Source organism: Ursus maritimus, unplaced genomic scaffold, assembly GCF_017311325.1.
Source record: "Ursus maritimus isolate PB19 unplaced genomic scaffold, ASM1731132v1 scaffold_15, whole genome shotgun sequence".
NCBI classification, from domain to species: domain Eukaryota; kingdom Metazoa; phylum Chordata; class Mammalia; order Carnivora; family Ursidae; genus Ursus; species Ursus maritimus.
Window position 1 is genome coordinate 1,124,570 of NW_024423897.1, and position 18,972 is coordinate 1,143,541.

An 18,972-nucleotide genomic window follows, 5' to 3' on the forward strand; every position below is an offset into this window, starting at 1 on the left:
TTTCCCAGCTTCATGGCCTTGAGAGAAGGTTTCCCCCTGGAAACCGTCCCAGCTGGAAGTAGGTGTCCCAACCTGTGTATGTCTGCTGCCTCCTCCTAGAGGAGGAAAGACAACCTCTAATCGAATGCTCTTGCAATCTTGATCCTTTATGATCCTTGAATAAGCCTGTGAGATAGAGATTCTGTTGTTGTCATCATATAGCCATGGACACCAAGGCTCCCAGAGAGTAAGAAGCTTTAAGTGGGAGGGAAGAGGCAAGACCAGAGGTTCCCAGCGGTAGCTCCGTCTAAGCCTGGGTGGAGGCTGGTGAAGGTAGCTGCTGCCAGACTGCTTCCCTTGGGTTTGGCCAGTACCCTCTGGATGTGGAAAGCTCACTGCTCTCCCTCCTTCAGCTGTGCCCCTCTGTCGATGTGGGATAAATAATCAGTGACCACACGTTCTTCTTCAGCAGAGGTTGCAAACAGGCTGTGTTTAAGCCACTGTGACCTGCACAGTGTTTAAAAAGATTTGAGTAACTGCCAACTGCCTTCATTTTCCTAGAGCTGCCATTACAAAGTACCACAGTGTCTGGCGTAGAACAACAGAAATTTATTGTCTCACCATTCTGGAGGTCTGAAGTCCGAAATCAAGGTGTCAGCAGGGCCACAGTCCATCTCGGGGTGGGGGGGGATCTGCTGTGCGGGCTTCTCTTCCAACTTCTGACAGCCTCAGGCACCCTTTGACTTGTAGGTGCATCACTACAGTCCCGAGTTGATCTTCACATCATCTATGCATTGTCTGTCTTTGCGTCCAAATTTCCCTTTTTTATAAGGACACCAGTCAGAATGGATTAAGGCCTACTTTAATGACCTCATGTTAAGGTAATTACCTCTGTAAAGACCCCATTTCCAGATAAGATCACATTATGAGATACTGGGTTAGGACTTCAACGTATCTTTTTTTAGGAGAACACAATAACACCAACAGCTAAAAATAGTGGCCTTCCTCTTTAGAAGTGCCATACCACTTCCTATTGAGTCCTTGAATGGATCCCTACAATGTACTGCTTTACATTTATAATCTGCCTTACAGCTGAGAGACCGTGATGGGAGCAAGAAACTTAGTGGGGCCCTATTCATATACTCCTCCACTCAGAAAGCTAGACTGTGTTGGGGGCCCCAAAAGTGGGTGTGGTGTGTCTTCTTTCTCTTTCCTTTCTGGCAGCTTGCAGCTGGTGTTGAAATTGACAGAGTCACACATGGAAGGAGCCTGGGTCCCACTAAATCAACACTTTAGATCTGACCACAGTCCAGGAATATTTGTCTGAGACTACATGAATGAGAAGCTTACATGTTGCCTCTTGTAGAGTTCGCTCAAGGCCCCCAGCCTCTTTGCTTCCCTAACCCTCAAACACTAGGTACACAAACCAAGCTTTGTGACTGTGCTCTTACCACTCCACCAGGTTGCTCCTCTGAGGCTCAGTTTCCTGTTCTGTAAGATGCATCAAGAACCAAGTGGGGATGGTCTACATCAGTGGAGCCCTAGGTGCTCTCAGGAGGTGGGAGTGGGGTGAGGAGCAGAAGCAAAGTGGAGGGCAGAACCCCCCTGCCTTGGACAGGGCCATGGCCAGCGTCATCTGAAGGGAGGTTTTCCTGTTGAAAGCTTGAAAATTGTTGGAAAGATCAGTTTTTTTCAAATAGCATCACTCTACGGAATATCTACTTTTAACAAGTTCCCCAGGTGATTGTTAACAGAAAAGTTTGGGAATCATTAGACTAAGATTTCTAAGGACCCCTATAGTCTTTAGACAATCCCTTCTAAAACCAAAGACCAAAAACCCTGCGGGGCTAGACTGAGAATGAACTCACCAAACTACAATTAGATCAGTTTATTAAGTAGGAAATGAAGAAAGTGGGGCACAAATATAAGTATGCAACACCCAAACTGAACCGAATCTGAGATTCCTGAAAAAACATCTGTCAGTTACACAATTGGCCACTTCCTCCCCTGCTGATACGGGGGCTTGTCAGGGGATAAGTCAGGTAGACGGACCGGTGGTTGCTCCTGGGGCTGGGAATGATCTCTGCGTAACTTTCAGGGCCAGGTCACGGACTCAGGATCGAGACTTCATAGCAGATGCAGCCAGACCCAGCAAGATGGCTGCGACCGTGAAGCCCTGGGCAGCGATCCGGGTGCGCATCATGAGCTGAGAGCGGTGGCTCTGACCCCGGTGGAAGCAGTAGAGGCCGTAGGTTAGGGCGGCCGCCGTGCCCAGGCAGCCTGAGGAGGGGACAAAGTAGGTGGGGAGTGGCACGTTCCGGCCCCGGAGGCCCCTCCGCGCTGTGGGCCTCCGGTACTCAAGAGTCCAGAGCTCTGAACGACAGCTGAGGGAAAGGGGGTAGGGCCTAGTGGGAGGGTTTGGTCGAGGTAGGGTCCTCCCAGTTACAGGGCTCGCTCCACCTCAGTCCTCAATCCCGCCCAGCTCCCGCTCCAGTCAGGATCACTTCTCACCGCCTGGCCCCTTCGCCACAATTCCCGTCCAGTGTCACTCCTGTCCAGTCTCACTCCCGTCCCGCTTGGCTCTCCCGCTCCTCCCCTAATTCATTCCCTCAGACCTCACTATCCTCTCCGTCTACAGTTCCTACAACACCTGCTTACCTATGGGTACCATTGGGTTCTCGCGGGTCTTGCGAAGAAATTTTTCCTTGAAGCTTTCTTGAGTGTTGTAGATACTGGGGCTAAAGCCCTCAATGACTGGGGGCTGTGATGGTTCAAAAGGTGCCCCCGGAGTCACAGGACCAGGAGCTGCCATGTCCCCGGCAACTGCTTTGGGAGAAAATACGGACGCAAAACTCCGCCTCCTGATGAGGTCATGGAAGGGGAGGAGGGAAAGGACTTTGCTGAGCTTGTACGCAGGCGCCAACCGCTCATTGCATTCTGGGAGTCGTGGTAATCTGCATGATGTCGCTGTAGGGAGGACTACATTTCCCAAAAAAAAAACCTGCGAACCCTTGCGCGCATCCGCCGGAAGTAGTCTGCGACACGAGGTGCTGCGAGTGAGAGCTCCCCAGGTTTAGTTGCCGGTTTGGTGGTCAAGGCAATGCCCAAGGCCAAGGGGAAGACCAGGAGGCAGAAGTTCGGTTACAATGTTAACCGGAAACGTCTGAACCGGAATGCTCGACGGAAAGCAGCACCACGGATCGAGTGGTGAGGGGACCGGGGTTTAGGAGGCAGGGGACATCGGCTGGGATGGCCGGCGAGATGACGGTTCCGCGATCTCTCTCTCTCTTTGCCTGTAGCTCCCACATCCGACATGCCTGGGACCACGCCAAATCGGTGCGGCAGAACCTGGCCGAGATGGGGTTGGCTATGGACCCCAACAAGGCGGTGCCCCTCCGTAAGAGAAAGGTACTGATATGGCAGGGTCCCGGCCCTTGACCCCTGTTTACCACCGTATTTAGCTGGGTTTCAGAACTTCCTCCGGTACATTGCCACGTTCACGCGTTTCCTGGGTTTGCGACCTCCCACAGCCAACTCCAGCAGCCTGCACTGACTGTGGTTGAACGGCTCTTTACCCCCACCCTCCTACTCCCCAGCATTGGACCTGGATTGGAGCTCCCCCCTTTTCTTCTCCATTTTCTTTTCCCATCCGAAATTAACCTGTTTGGGTCCCTTGGCATCTCAGTGGTACTTCACAGAATTTATCTTTTTCTGCCCTTAACTTTCCGAATAAGGACTCCCAGAGTTTGGGATTTTTACTTACTCTTACTTACATCTTCCCCCAGTCATCTAATGCAAATAAGTCTTTTTCTGCACCACACTTTCTAAAATAGCACCCTTTCTTAGTAATTTCTTTCCTGCTTTAACTCATAGCATTTGTAAATACTTGATGGTGTTTTATATGTTTGTTTATTGTCTGTGCCTCTTTCCCTCAACATAATCTCCTTGGGGACAAGGACTTTGTGTTTTGTCCAGTGGTGCTTAGGATGTGACTAGTGCTCAAGAGTTAACCTAATGAATGGACTTACTGATTGGATTTGTCCCATTGCTCTTATTTATTATTTATTTACTTATTTTTAAAGAATTTATTTATTTATTTATTAGAGAGCATGATGGGGGGGCACGGGGAAGGCAGAGGGAGAAGCAGACTCCCTGCTGAGTAGGGAGCCTGACACAGGGCTCCATCCTAGGACCTTCAGATCATGATCTGAGCTGAAGGCAGATGCTTAACTGACTGAGCCACCCAGGCGCCCCTGTCCCATTGCTTTTAGACACGTTTCTTTTTATCCTTTCACGCCAGAGGAAGATGGCACCGCTGTTTCCTGATCAAATGTGGAGCTATAGCCAAGCACCGTCAAGTCGCTCCTCTTCATAGAGAAGATATCTGATACGTCCTCACTGTAAATTATAAAAGGCTTGCATGGGCGTTCCACTTGATTAGCACACATGAGGTGAGGTAGGCAAGGAGTATTATGCCCATTTTATAGATAGGCACAGAAAGGTGAATTGCTTCCTTAAGTCCCTTTTGGAAACCGTAAAGCCTCCGGGACATTGGTTCTCTCTGGCATCTCTTCCTGCCTGAATATATGTAGGGATTCTCATAAGTAATGCAGTTTTGTTGGGATGGGCAGGAGCCTCTAGAATTTTCCCTCATCCAGGATCCTTCCTTTGTCTGCTGGTCTCATAGGCTCTGTTCTCTGCAGGTGAAGGCCATGGAGGTGGACGGAGATGAGAGGCCGAAGGAGCTTGTGCGGAAGCCCTATGTGCTAAGTGGTGGGTGCTGGCTACATTCCTCTAGGTCATCATCCTGCACAGTCAGGCCTGGGAAGGGCCCTCAGATGTCTTCATTTTACAGATGGAAAAAACAGCCTCAGAGGGAAGAAGGGAGCTGTCAGGCGCTCACAAAGTTAAGCCTGTCTCTGACTGGGACATTTTCAGTGTACTTCCTAAACTCAAGTGTGTGAAGTGAGGTCAAAGATGTTCGGGGAGGATGCAGCCAGGTGCCCAAGAGGATAGAAAAGAAACCAGAGTCTCAGGCACATGTTCAGCTTGTCACGAATTTAAGGATGAGCAGATTTGTATAGAGATTCCCCCATCTCATTTAATATTTTCAGGAACAAATCAGTTTCATGTATCTTAATGCTACAGAGCCTGAATACTAAAACAGAGCAAAGTAAATTCTGCAGGGAAGCAGGAATACTCTGAAATTCTCCACCCATCTTCTTCTTACCTGTCCAAGATGTTTAACGGTTCTCCTGAAGTTAAAAGGGTTTTAAATGGCCAATTGATAGAGAATTCCTTGAGTTCCTATCAGTGATTCTCATAAGAATTACTACACAGGATTGCATAAATAAAGTCAGGTGTACGTACTGTTAAATTTTTAAAATTTTTACTTCTCATTCTTTAAAGAATTTTTTAAAATTGTGGTAAAAAACATATCACATAAAGTTTACCATCTTAATCATTTTTAACTATATAGCTCAGTAAAGTATGTTTATGTCATGCATTAGATCTCCAGAACTTTTTCATCTTCAAAAATGGAACTCTACCCATTAAACAACAACTCCCCATTTCCCTGCTCCCCCCCCCCACAACCCCGGCCCCTAGCAGCCAAGTCAAAGATAATTTTGACTATAAGCAATTTAGCACTTAACCCCTGGATAACATTTGACCACCTTGCTTCTGTGAGCTGTTTTTCTCCTAGTTCAGAAATGGGGAGTATTTGCCTAGCTATTTAACTTAATTAATTTTAAAGATTTTATTTATTTATTCCAGAGTGAGGGAGAGAGTGAGACTGGGGGGAGGAGCAGAGGGAGAAGGATAAGCAGACTCCGACATGGGACTCGATCTCACGACCCATGAGATCATGACCAGAGCTGAAACCAAGCATCGGATGTCTGACTGAGCCACCGAGGCGCCCCTTCCTAGCTATTTTAACATCGAAGTCATGATTGGCTCCACAGCTTGGCTTTTGCCCTCACATGGAGCAGTGAGGCACCTGGCCCCAGCCTCAGGCCCTGGTTCCTGCAGCTTTAGTTTTCCTTCATACCTTTCCATTTCACCCTATTATTGTAACACTTCAAGAAAAGAAATTCTCAGGGAGTTTTGGAGATGGAAGGGAGTCCTGACCTGTGGTAGGCAATGTATCATCTCTGTCCCCAGGACCTGGTACTAAGTAGAGATTATTAGTTTGGCGCCTGCCCTTTACCCAGCTGAGACTCAAAGAGAGGTGACTTACCTTTTAGGTAGTTGTCACACACTGATACATGATTGTGTCATAGGCAGGGCTGAAGAGCACTGAATGTGGGGATGGAGTGGCAAAGCCCATCTGATGGCCATGGTTTGGGATGGGGTGAAAGGATGACTGGGCAACTTGAAAAGTGCAGGAGGGAAAACCTCATTTTCTGTGTCCTGGTTTCTCACCCCAGACCTAGAGGCAGAAGCCAGCCTTCCAGAAAAGAAAGGAAACACTCTGTCTCGAGACCTCATTGACTATGTGCGCTACATGGTGGAGAATCATGGGGAGGACTATAAGGTGAGTGGTTCGGGCCTGGCAGGAGGAACCACTTGGGTCTGTTGGGAAGGCACCCTGGACCATTTGGGATTTCATCTGCTTGTCTCTTGCCTGAGACTGAGTGGAAAAAAGGAAGGAAAGAGAGACTTTAGGAAATTGACCTCATGGACAGATGCTTATAGCTGGGATAGACTGACTGACCTGTGGTTCATATTCCACTCACAGATATGTTGTTTTGTTTGCATGGTGTTTTTAAAGAACTTGAACTAGGTGCCGTTTTAATTATGGGAGTTTTCAAATTAAAGTTCATGTTTCTGACTTCTCTTAAAAATGGAAAGATCTGGCTGCAGTGGACTCGGGTGCCCAAGTGGGATCAGCTGGCTATGGATGGAGCATAAGCTATTCATCTGGCCACAGCTCCTGCCTGGTCCCCAAGGGCGTCTGCACCCATTTCCCCACATACACCGTGGTTTTTGAGGTGAGGAACCTGGACTTGAGGGACACAAAGTGGCTTGCCCAACTCAGGCAGTAGTAGGATTTGAGCCTTTGCCTGTCCAGCCCTCCTCAAGTGGCCTTTCTCCCTTCTTAGGCTATGGCCCGGGATGAGAAGAATTACTATCAAGATACCCCGAAACAGATTCGGAATAAGATCAACGTCTATAAGCGTTTTTACCCAGCAGAGTGGCAAACCTTCATTGATTCTTTGCAGAAGAATAGGATGGAGGTTGAATGATTGGCTTATGCCTGCCCCAGGCTAAGATCTCCTCCTGGACCAGAGAAGCTCAAAGCCAGGGTTTAAGGCAAGAAGGGGCATGTGGCTAGATGAGGCCCATCAACCCCCATGGAATCATATTACATGCGTGCGCGTGCGCACTCACATTCCCCTTTCTGGGGGAAGGAACTGTCTCCAAGAGGCTTCTGAGAGCCCTGAGGAAAGTCAGAACCTACTGTTTTCAGAGTGGGTGGTCTGTGTACCTATGGTCTGTACATAATAAAACAAGACTATTTTACTCTCTGGTGGTTGTGTGTTCCCCTCCCAACCAAGCCCTAGGACTGCCCCTGTGAAAACCCACTCAGCTGGGGCAGAGAGGCCATCCAGCCCTTTGTGTGCCACATTCCCACCCCCTCTTGGGCGTGGGCGCCCTCCTTTTGTCCCCTGTTCCGGTTCCATTGCTCTGTCTTGGTTTCCTGCACAGTATTAACCCTTGTACAGAAGCCTGCTGCTAACCCTGCGCTGCTTGGGAGGGGTCTGTCTCGCCAGCGCTAGCCCCCTCCTGGGCTGGAGGCGAGTGGATTGGCTCGAGGGCCAGAGGGTGAGGAGCTGTACTGCTGCTTCCTTGTAACTGGCCTCCACTGCTCTTCAGATCGCTTGCCCTGAAAGGAACCTGAGGCCCCCAAATCTGAGACTGTTGGACTGCTGAATAGCACCTGTGTGCCAGGTACTGGGTACACCGTGGCCATTGCCTGGGGCAGGGCTGCCTAACTTGGTGATGTGAGGTGATGACTCACTTAACAGGATCACAGGCACATTGTGGGGTGGGCACTGGGCATTTTCTGCTCTTGATACTTTATCTTCAGCTATTATATAATACAAAACCCCTCTCATGCTTAATGTTTCCCTAGAAGGGCCCCTCAAATCTGGTTCTTTTTACCGCTCTTAAAAAAGACTTGGTGTTTTTACACAGATCATTTCACATAAAACCCTGCAAGGTGTGTGGCTTTATCCTTTTACAGGTAAGGAAACTGAGTCTTGAGAGGCCAGTTTGAGGTTTGAAGTCAAGTCAGTCCAACAGCTAAGCCTGGGCTTTCACTTGCTATCCTCCTCTTCAGTCCCTGAAGGCAGCCCATCTGTCCCATACTATCAGGGCAGGCTGGAAATGGGCAGGGTCCCAGAAACCCCTCCTATGGGACCCAGCTGGCTTAGCCCCCAGCAATGACTGGCCCTTGTAAGCAGTGCGCACACAGCCTTTGGAATCTAGCCTGCAGCTGGGGGCTTTTTTTCTTTCAAGTAGGCTCCGTGCCCAGCACGGGCTTGAACTTGTGACCCTGAGACAGAGTTACATGCTCCACAGACTGAGCCAGCCAGGCGCCCCACTCATGAGGGCTTTTATTTGGCCTTATAAGGTCCTCCACAACACTCCAAACTCAGGCCTTTGACAGCTGTCCCCTTGTTTCTTTACCCAATTCAGGTGCCAATTTTGGGAAGCCTTTCCTGCCACTGTCCCCCATCCTTAGGCTGTGTAAGTGTCCTGTTGTCCCTACACCCCAGACTTCCTGTAGCAATACATACCAGTTATAACTGCCTTTTAATCTGCTTGACATCCCCCACCAGGCTGGGCTTGAGTGCAAGCACCTTCCCTGGGAATCACAGCTGAGCCCAAGGCAGGTGCTGGGGGAATGGTCCATTCTGACCTCTGGCCCCGTCAGCTAGAACTCCTGAGGAATGGCAGCCAGGTTTGGATTCTTCCCAAAAGGTACGAAGTTAGGCCAAAGCCCAAGTTCCTTACCACCCCACTTCCATGTAGGCTGAAGGGCCAGGGGACTGGGATTTGCTGTTGACAAATGACTGTGTCACTGGAAGTATTCTGGGACCACCCTCCATACCTGCCCCTCACTGGACTGTAAGCACCCAGGATATACTCCTCAAAACCAGAATTCAAATGAAACCATATCTGAGTTTTTGGCATTTATTGTGTGCCTCAAACAGCCACTAGCTCTCCCTTACGTAGTTTGTCCTTGGCAACCCTGTGGGTCTGGCTTCGCAGGGCGTGGGCTGGGACAGCAAGGCCTCTACTTCTGGATCTTTGATGGGAATTCTCCCTATGTACTTCATGGGCCCACCTGACAGAGGCAGCAAATGAGGAAACGCTGGAGTTCTTTTCACAGCCACTAGAAAGGACAGAAGATATGTGAGCCCACAAATGTGACAGGAAGACGGCTCGGCTATTCCAGGTCTGGGGTGCGGGCAGGCGCACGAGGATGAACACGGCAGGTGAGTCTCAGCAGCTAGTTCAAAGTGCTGGCAGCTGCTATTAAAAAAGCAAAAGAACAAAATGTCTTCCAAAGACAAGTGGGAACAGATTTTGCAGAATCCAGGGTTCAATCAGCCAGACAATGAAGCTAGGTTAAGGACTCTTCCTCTGAGCTCTTCCTCATTCAGACAGGCAGGAGTCCTCAGATTTTCATCAGCACCTCTCCGTGGAGGACTGGGAGCGCTGTGATGGACTGATGTCATCACTCCACCCCCGTCCTTACGGCTGGATACGTGTCAGTGCAAGCCTACAACCAGCGGTTCCGGGTACCAAGAGGTACCAGAGGCTCCTTGGGATAAGCAGCCAGTCAAGCTGGTGGTCTCGGAGCCTTCTTGCTTAGACCATCCACATGACCAAGCTTTGGGCCAAGCTGGCCTTCCTCAGGGGGCTGGCAGCAGGTGAGAGAATGGAAAATCAGAAGCCACATTGCATTAAGTGATTCTTAAGACCAGAAGCCATCAGCGTCAGGCTGAATAATTAGGCATCGGTTCAACAGGCAAGCAGAAGCAGAAGCTTCCCTCCAATGTGGAGTGCCCACCTGCTCTCTCAGATCCAGAGCCTTCCTTCCAGTTGCCTTCATTAGAAAAGGAGAGGGTCTGACATTTGACCCCCATCCCATGCTCAGGTAGGTTGGAAGCTGTTAGTGTTGGGGCAGTCTTGGGGGAACAGTGTCACCCGCGCTAGCTCAGAAAACTCACTTTGAGATGAACTCCAGATAACGGCTGGTACCCAGGAGCAGGTGATCTGGGCTGGTGAATCAGAAAGTCACATTCAGGAGCAACTGGGTAAGAGGAGCACAGGCCAGGCACACGGCTGTCGCAAGAGAGGCCCATTCCTCTACTTTGCCCAGTCTAGTCCTGGCAGAAACCAGTATGGATGAGCGCGGTTTGGCACTCTGCCTGGAGGACAGGCCAGCAGTCCCACGAGAGGAGCACAGCGGTCAGCCACAGATGTGATGTGGCACACCCACAGGGCAAGTGTCGGGGGAACTTCAGCTCCCCCAGTGGTGCGTGTCTTCTGGTGTACCACTGGGACCTGTCAGTTCTGGGAGTGGTCTTCAGAAGTTGCTCAAGTAGATACAGTGCTAAACTCTTCATTCAAGTTCACTCCCCTCACTGGGGACTTTGGAAATTGTATTACATAATGATACTCATTAAACCAAAGGCAGATCTTAATTAGAAAAGGGTCCCCTACAACAATGCTGGTTCCAGAGGTAAATGTCAAGCACTGGAGAACAAGGTGGAGTTTATAGAACAAAGAAGTAAAGTTTCACCATCTTTCCATGTCAAAATGAAAAGTTGTCAGCAAAATTTCAAAGGCTACTCTAAAAGCCAAGTCATTCCTTAAGTATTTAAAATAAAAGCAGACAAATCTTTCTTCTTCAGAAAGTTAATTAGAATTTCAAAGAACAGTGACTCTGTCACTACGTCCACAGCCCAAGAGCACAACAGGCCACTCTGACTACAGTCACACTTCTGGACTTCAGGAGTGTCCCACTCCACCAAGCCTCCCCGTGCCTCTTCTCACGTAGGCCACAGCATGGAACTGAGGCACACTGAGTCAATGTCAAGTGAAATGAAGGCACATCATCTCTATTCTCAATCAAAAAGCAAACCGAGTTGGGTATCTCCTCTAAAAAACAGTCCATCTGTGGCTACTGATTACTCATGGCCCCTGGAAGACAAAAGCCTCCTTCCTTTGCCTGCACTAAAGAGAAGTGTCAATATATAGGTAAACTGGCTGATCACCAGAAACAGGAGAATCATGGAGTGTACACTGGAGAGAACAGAAATTCTAACTCTTAGTTGGGGAATCAGCAGGTCCAGAAAGGCTGGGGTACCCAAAGCCTCAGGTACCCGGTTGGCTGATCTGCTAATTCCCATTTCTTTTCACTTGGATTTACATGATTGAAATTTCCTTTCCTGGAGTTACCACCTACACGGAAGGGGGTTGTGTCCTTTTGACATACTGGGCCAAGCGGTGGAGTTTTAAGTTCATGTGGATCGACATAAAGTAGGATACGGATTACAGCTGTAAATGATGGGGGAAAGCTAGAGCTTTGTCTCCACTGACGTGCAGGTTATCACACGTCTCACAATTCCAAAGACACAGATTTTCCATGACAGTCATCTGGGGTTTTGATAACAGCACCTAGAAACAGAACCTGAAACTTTGGTCTGTTCCTTGTATAAATAAATAAATAATTAAAATGCAGTTCTGAGGCCAACACCCAGCTCCAGTTGACAGTCTTCGCCCCAGGGACCCAGGGTCCTTCCCCAGACCTCTGTAAACATGGGCATTGGCCCAGCTAGTGCAAGAGCAGCGGCTTCTGTCTCCAGATGAGGGGGAGATAAGCCTTTCGTCTTCCCGACAGGGGTGAATACCACTGGATGCTGCAGTCTGGCGGGCAGGCTTGGCTTGGAGAAGCAGGGAGGTTTCAGAAAACTCCTTGCTAGGATCTCCAGGTTTGTCCCAGCACTTCTTACCTTCATGGCTGGAAAATCTTACCTCCAAATTAGAAAAAAACATGGAAATCATCTCTTTAAAATGACGGTCCCAGGGCCAGAGAGGCAGAGATAGCACAAGGCCTCGAGCCAGCCGGGTGGAGCAGGACACCGTGGGCCCTGGAGCCAAGGCTCAGTGTACTGCCCAGAACCCGCCTGCATGAGAGGGGCATGAAGTCACCAGGAGGGAACGGTTTAGACTGGGAGTACTTCTGACACTATCCCAGTTCTCAATCACCGGGACCTGCGGAGGGGAGAACTGAGCCCACTGAGCACCTTACTGTACACATCAGAGAAGGAGGGTGTCTTCAGTGGTGAAAGCTGGGTCCACTTCCAGCCTGGAGTGAGCCAGACACCATGCTCTTCCACTATCTGCCTCACCTGCCTCCCCACTTCAGCCTCATGGCCACCTCACCTGGAAGGCTTCTATGTGGTTCTTGGCCTTGCCCAGGCCCCGCACTGGAGGGTGGGAGGAGAGAAGGAAGTGCTGCCACATGGCTCCTGCCTCAGGCCCAAGCTGGCAGGAGAGAAGCGGGAGCAGCAGGACTGGGATCTCCAGGGTTGGGTGGTGAGCAGGTGGGGGCCAGCCTAGGAGAGAAGCTCCAAGAGCAGTCTCCAGATATGCACGGTGCCGGGGTCTTCAAAGCCGGGTCCTGCAGGGGCGATGCTGGCTGCCAAGAGGAAAACCTCCCGCTGGCTATCGACAGCCTGCAGGCCCAGCTCCTGCTGCAGCTCCACCATACTCACGGACTCACTCAGGTCCTGGGATGAGACGGAGAAGCCAGTTGGAACAGAGCTCACAGTTTTCCAGCACCCACACTGTCATCCATGAAAAGAACTATTCTTTGGCTATCCTGGGGAACACGGGGGCCTAAGTTCCCAGAAGTGGCCCCTGGGCCCCTGGGTCTAAATCCTCTCATCTTTGAATTTCCTTTGTACCAACTTCTTTTCATACCACCATTAGCCACTGCAGTGAGAAACAGCTCTTCCTATAAGCCAGGCATTGTGAGAGGCACTTAGACTTATCCTCATAATTATAGTTTATAAACAGAATGATGATGTAATTCATCATCTAAACCAGGGTACTTCTAAGACTTAAAGTGGGCACTATTAATAATCATACCAGAACAACAGGCATAAATGGGGACCATCCCAGGCAGACCAGGACGTATGGTTACATATTTATAAATGATTGTTAAGGATTTCCTGACAGGCAGGGGAAACTGGGGTCAAAGATGTATAGTTTCTCTCCAAGTCAGGTTGGAAACAAGTGCCATGGCTCTCAGGGATGTGGGGCAGGCCACAGGAAAAATGACAGAACTCTGTACTGTGGCAAGGTTTTACCCGGTATGTATTGAGAATGGCACCTTAAGTCTGTGATGCCGAGGGCTGCTGAGCCAAAGGCCCAGTAGAAGTATAGTGTAGTTAAGAGCGGGAGCTTTGAGGAAGATCTGAGTTCAAATCCTGACTTTGCCATATACCAGTTTTAACTTTGGGCACTGAAGGATAATAACAACGCCTGTCATGGGGTTTTGTAGGATTTCAGTGAGGTCACGATTGAAGGGTTCTCAGCCTGGCACACTATAAGCACACTTATAAATGTTAGTTATTACTGTTATTTTCATCTGCTCAGCTTATCACTTCTCAGCTTTAGCTCTTTGATCTAGAGCTGGAAGTCACAAGGACATGGCAGAGTGGAAAAGGCACAAGTTTTGGAGTCAGACATCCCATTTTTTCAAGGTGTACAACCTTGGGGAGATTACAAAACCTCTCTGAGCTTTGTATTTCCAATCTGTAAAATGGGAATAGTATCCCGTACCTGGTAGGGTCAATTAGAAGCATAATATGAAATGTCATTCAAAACCATACCTGACATATAGTGGATGCTTAATCATTATTTTTCTCATTTCTCCAGGACGATGGGTGACAGGGAGGCGAAGAGGAAGGCAGACAGAGGATGAGGATCAGGGATGAGGAGAAAGCACAGGTAGAAGAGTGGGGGCCAGCATCTCAGCCAGGTGCTCCAGGTCACAGGCCTGGGCCTGAATCTCTCTCCTGTGCTCCTGCCCAGGGGTCAGTGGATCAAGCCCAACTGGTCTAAGCCAGCCTCCCATGGCCCTCACCTGCTTGTTGGCCACCACAACGACAGGCAGGTCAGGGTCCTTGTCCAGCAGCTTGTGCAGTTCCTGCCGGGCCCAGGGCAGCCGCAGCCGGTCAGCCGAGTCCACCATGAACACCAGCACGTCAACTTCATTCACAAACTCCTTCCAGTAGAAGCGTAGGTTCTGGCTGCCACCGACTGAGGAGAGGCCAGGGGCCAGCTCAGAGCCTCCCTAGGCCCCGGCTCTCTACACGTAGCCCCAGTACCACCCCACTTCCAGCTTTCCAAGGCTCCACCAGCCAGGGGCAAGGAAGACCACAGGCTCTGGAGCCAATCCGATTTACCTCTGGCTCTGACAGCTGGGGCTCCCTGGGCAAGTCACTACCCTCGAGCAGCAGCGTTCTCCTCCTCACTGAATTTACCTACTAACAGGTTGCAGCAACACCCAAAGGTACCATACTCAATGCACCGTTCACAGAGTGGCATACAAGGTGCTCATTAAGTTGTACTCTCCGGTTCTTTTTCCTGGGCTGCTTCCTGCCAATTCCTAGCTTTCTCCCCTGACAGTGATAGTGTGGTCAAAAGCCAGGACTCCCTGCCCAGCCTGTGCACAGCCATTCTCCATTCAGTGTCTCTTGTTCAGTCTGGTCACCCCATTTTCTTTCCTTGCAAACATCATACTCAGTCCTACCACCACATGGCTGCCCACGTAGTACCCCAACCTGGGTTGCCTTCTTGTCCCTCTGCACTGTCCCCATTAGCCACCCTGCATCCTCGTGTTTCTGGATATACTTCTGACATTTGTGGACTCTATGCTCTTTGAGAGTTAGAGCTGTTTACATCTGGATCCCCGCAAAGCCCTCAGCACAATGCCTGGCACATAGCAGGCACTCAACAAATATTTACTGAGTGCTTACTAGGTGCCAAGCACTGATCTGGGTGCTGGGGATACAGAGGTGGGCAAGGCAGACAGGGAGCTGCTGCTCTGAAGGAGCTCCCTCTGTAACCAAGACAGACACAGCAACAGCACATAAGCACATTTCAGAAAGGAAATAAAAGAGAAAAAGCCGTTTTCTGGCTGGGGGTGGCTTTGGACTGGGTGGTCTGGGAAGGTCTCCCTGAGGAGGCAGCATGTGAGCTGGGTCTGGGATAATGAGAAGGAGCTAGCTAAGGGAAGAGGCAGAGGAAAGCATTACAAGCAGAGGGAAGAGCAAGCTCAATGTGTCTGAGAGAGAGAAGGCAGCCAGAGTGGCCAAGGCAGTGCCAGTGGGAGAGGGGAAGAAGCCACAGCCAATAAGGTGGGCCAGGGCTTGACCATACAGGGGCTGTCAGGCTACAGTGAAGTTGTTGGGGATCCCCCTAAAAGGTTTTACACAAGAGTGACATGGGTTTCTGCAAACTGCTGGCTGACAGTAGGGGACAGAAGTGAAAGCAGGAAGACCAGCAAGGACACTATTATAGTACTGAAATGATGGTGGCCCAGACCAAGGAGGCAGTGGTGGAGGTGGGGAGAAGGGGACAGATGCACAATCTACTGGAAAATAAAGCTGAAGGAACTGGCGAATAAAATGGATAGGATATAGGAAGTGGGGCGGAAGGGGGGCGGAAGGGGGGGAAGGGATGAGTCATCAAAGATCCACAAACAGCTCATTCTTGGCTGGGTTCCAGACTAGGCACTGTAGACCATAGCCAAGTGAGTGTCATGGAAAGGGATAGTTCCAAGACTTGAATGGCAGATCTGGGTTTGAATTCAGGAGTGACCCTATCGAACCTCAGACTCTTGGGTAACATGAAGACACCAAACCCCTTCTCCCAGGGTTGGGGGGTACTTTCTCTGCCAGAGTGGGAGTCAAGTGCAGAATCCCACTTGACCCTTCTGTATCCCTGGCACAAGAAAGGGAGACGGGGAAAATCTTGTTTAAAGGACCAAATTCCAGGTGAATATCAATGTTTGCCACAATCAGGGAGGAAACATACAGTCAGGCCCTCAGAGTCTGATCCTACCACCTAGTACTTAACTAAATCCACCCAGTCTTTATGGTCTGGGAGGAAGTCCACTAATCTCTCCCACCAAGTCTGTAGTTGGGACACAGGTGGCTGAGTACTGCTGTCCTCTCAAAAGCCCCTCTGCCAACCTCTCCCGGAATCCCAAAAAGCCTAACACTGAGGACAGGGGCTGCCCAGACCCTCTCTGATCACTCACTCAACAAGCTCTCCCAGTTACCTGCTTGAGGCTGGGCCCTAGGGGCCAAAGCTGGCTCAGACTCATCTGTGCCCCTAGTCAGGGGCATAGGCTGGTATGTGGCAAATACCAGCTCAGAGGAAGAGCCCTTAACCTAGTCTGGGAGTCAGATAAAACTTCATAGGGATATCATGTTTGACCTTATCTTTTTTTTAAGAGAGTCATTCTTTATTTTTTTATTTTTTAGTAGGCTCCGCACCCAATGTGGGGCTTGAACTCATGACCCTGAGATCAAGTCGATGCACTACGGACTGAGCCACCAACGTGCCCCTGACCTAAATCCTGAAAGAGGTGTGGCAATTTATCAAGGGAAGAAGGGCTTTCCAGACCGAGGGAACAGTGCAAGCACAGGACAGAAGAAAGAAAGCCGCAAGCACCCTTCAGAAACAAGCAATGTAGCACGGTGCTTAACACCAAGAGTCTCCAGCCAGAGAGTCTGCATTAGCAGAATAAATAAATAAATTATTTAACTTGCTGGGCCTCCCTTTCCTCATGTATGTAACAAGGGTAATAACTGTTTTAAGTTTTTTGGAGTTGTGGGAGGATTTTATTAAGTAAAGCCTGTCAGATGCTTGGCATACAGGAAACTTTAGCTTTTGGTATCTCAGTGTTAGGTATGTGAGCTTCAGTTGGGGTGAGGGGCAGGCTGTGACCAAGCTGGAACTGCCCAATCATGAATGGCCCATCATGTCAGAACACAGAGTTTGGACTGTATGCTGTGCCCCAGGGAGGCAGGAGAAGAATGTCATACAGGGACGTGTCCTGCTTAGATATACATGCTGGAACCACCCCCAAGCAAAGACCCCGGCTTGGGTCCAACTGAAGTGATGGGGAGACGGTGCGTATGGGGGGGGGTCTGCTCACTCTCCAGCAGGTCCACCTCGAAATCCTTGGTGGGCAGCCGCACAGAGTTGAAGCCCCAGGTGGGAATGTGGCCTTCCAGCGGTGGCTTCCCGGACAGCACGCGAAGGAACGTGCTCTTCCCCGAGCCATCCAGCCCCAGCACCAGCACCTCGCGCTGCTCCAACTCCTCCAGCGGGGGCTCTTCGTCCTCCTCGTCTTCAGGCTGTGGGGCACAGGTCAGGTTGCGGCCGGCACCCTCCCGCCGGACCCTTCCCGAGGGAAGATGGAAGACACCAAAGCGCCCATCCCCGCCCTCACCCGCCAACCGGCAGGCAGGCAAGGTCTGGTGCAGAGGGACCAGCGCTGCCTTTGGAGTCCTGAATCTCAAACCCCGTTCTTCTGGCTTCTCCTGAGTGACCTCGGGGAAATTTCTTCCCCTCGCGAAGCCTCAGCCTTCTCAGACTGACAATCCCCACGTCCCAGGGTCGCATGGACCACCCAACGGGAAAAACTCGCACCCCGGCCGGGGGCCGGGGAAGGGGGCGGAGGCCTCTCCCGGCATGCCCCGGGCCGCGCGGGCTGTGCGTACTGCGCAGGCGCAGGGCGAGCGCGGGCCGGACCAAGTGCGGGCCCGACAGCGCTCCGGGGCCGCGCCCTCGGAGCTCCGGCGCCCACGAGGAAGCCCAGGTCTTGCGGCCGCGCAGGGCGGTGCCACACCCCCCCCCCTGAAACGCCCACCCATCCTTCCGTTCTGGGACTCACGACTGCCCGGCTACCGCCGCGCGCCCTTTCATCAGGGGCTTGCGGGCTGCGGCGCCAAGTCCCCGACCCAGGCGCTTCTGCCCTCGCGGGGCGTCACACCCCTCAGGTTCAGGTGCGGAGGCCCAGACCCCGGCCCGGCACTCACGTCCCACTCGTCCCACTCAGGGAGGCGGGCGGGCTCCGCGCCCCACCAGGCCTCGCCCCGGTCCCAGCGCCGCTCCCGTCCGCGCCCGAAGTAGGCCTTCCAGAGGATGAAGAGTACTGAGCCCAGCACGGCCGCGGCGCCGCCCAGCGCCAGCACCAAGGGACTCAGCGGCCGCGGAGCCATCGGGCCGGGCGAGGGGCACGGGTGCGGGCTGCACAGGCCGAACCAGCCGGCCCGCCGAAGATGGCCCCGCTGCGACTGCGGCGGCCGCGCCCACCCACCCAACCCCAGCCCCGCACTACAAGCCCCACAATGCACCGCTGCTGTCGCGACAGGAGGCCCGCGCCCCGGCGGCGGGAGTGGGGCCGCTGACCCGAGCGCGGGAACTTCCCGCTCCCGCTGCTACGTGCGGTGGGGAGCTAGACGCCTTTACTGGGCAGGACGGGAGTCGGTGGTACTGGCATCTCCCGAGCACTTGTTGTATGCCTACTGGTTAGCTGACCAGTGTTCTCGGTTACTCCGTAAAACAGTGCTTCCTGGAATGGAAAACCAACGCCCAGGTCGCACCGAGGTGCATTGGTACAGCTGGCACTCAAACCCCGAGCGATGTTTCCTGGGCATCTCAAGACATCGGGGAACAAATTGAGGCAAGTCCCACGGCTATGGGGTGGCAGGTTATGGAGTGGCAGAGGCGGAACTGGAACCTGGGTCCCTGACTTTTAGGACTCTACCCTCCCTTGGCTGCTTCGCCAGACCCCAGGAGTTCTGCTCTCTCGGGATCCTGGGCATGCTAATGAAGCAGGCAGGATTAGGAGTCAGTGTTAGATATCCTGATCACCTCATCCTCCGA

General features: G+C 51.4%; 3 protein-coding genes across 5 annotated transcripts; 1 reads left to right on the top strand and 2 right to left on the bottom strand.

The window, feature by feature from the left end:
- Positions 1–1,852: 1,852 nt before the first annotated feature.
- On the bottom strand, positions 1,853–2,838 carry HIGD2A (HIG1 hypoxia inducible domain family member 2A). The gene is made up of 2 exons (XM_008692345.2): positions 2,638–2,838; positions 1,853–2,259 (listed from the first exon to the last, which is right to left on the bottom strand). The coding sequence occupies exons 1-2, from the start codon at positions 2,789–2,791 to the stop codon at positions 2,093–2,095; spliced, it is 321 nt and encodes a 106-aa protein (XP_008690567.1). The 5' UTR covers positions 2,792–2,838; the 3' UTR covers positions 1,853–2,092.
- A 90-nt stretch (positions 2,839–2,928) lies between these two features.
- On the top strand, positions 2,929–7,503 carry NOP16 (NOP16 nucleolar protein). Of its 3 annotated transcripts, none has more exons than XM_040630271.1 (5): positions 2,929–3,186; positions 3,279–3,387; positions 4,683–4,752; positions 6,408–6,514; positions 7,171–7,503. In XM_040630271.1, exons 1-5 carry the CDS (start codon positions 3,080–3,082, stop codon positions 7,249–7,251), a joined length of 474 nt encoding a protein of 157 aa, XP_040486205.1. In that variant the 5' UTR covers positions 2,929–3,079; the 3' UTR covers positions 7,252–7,503. The 3 variants fall into 3 exon arrangements, with proteins under 3 accessions (XP_040486205.1, XP_008690569.1, XP_008690568.1); XM_008692347.2 differs by lacking the exon at positions 7,171–7,503 and adding an exon at positions 6,832–7,046; XM_008692346.2 differs by having other exon boundaries at positions 2,940–3,186; positions 7,083–7,503.
- A 1,663-nt stretch (positions 7,504–9,166) lies between these two features.
- Positions 9,167–18,763, bottom strand: ARL10 (ADP ribosylation factor like GTPase 10). The gene is made up of 4 exons (XM_040630270.1): positions 18,123–18,763; positions 17,237–17,438; positions 14,153–14,328; positions 9,167–12,791 (listed from the first exon to the last, which is right to left on the bottom strand). Exons 1-4 carry the CDS (start codon positions 18,303–18,305, stop codon positions 12,618–12,620), a joined length of 735 nt encoding a protein of 244 aa, XP_040486204.1. The 5' UTR covers positions 18,306–18,763; the 3' UTR covers positions 9,167–12,617.
- Positions 18,764–18,972: the final 209 nt, after the last annotated feature.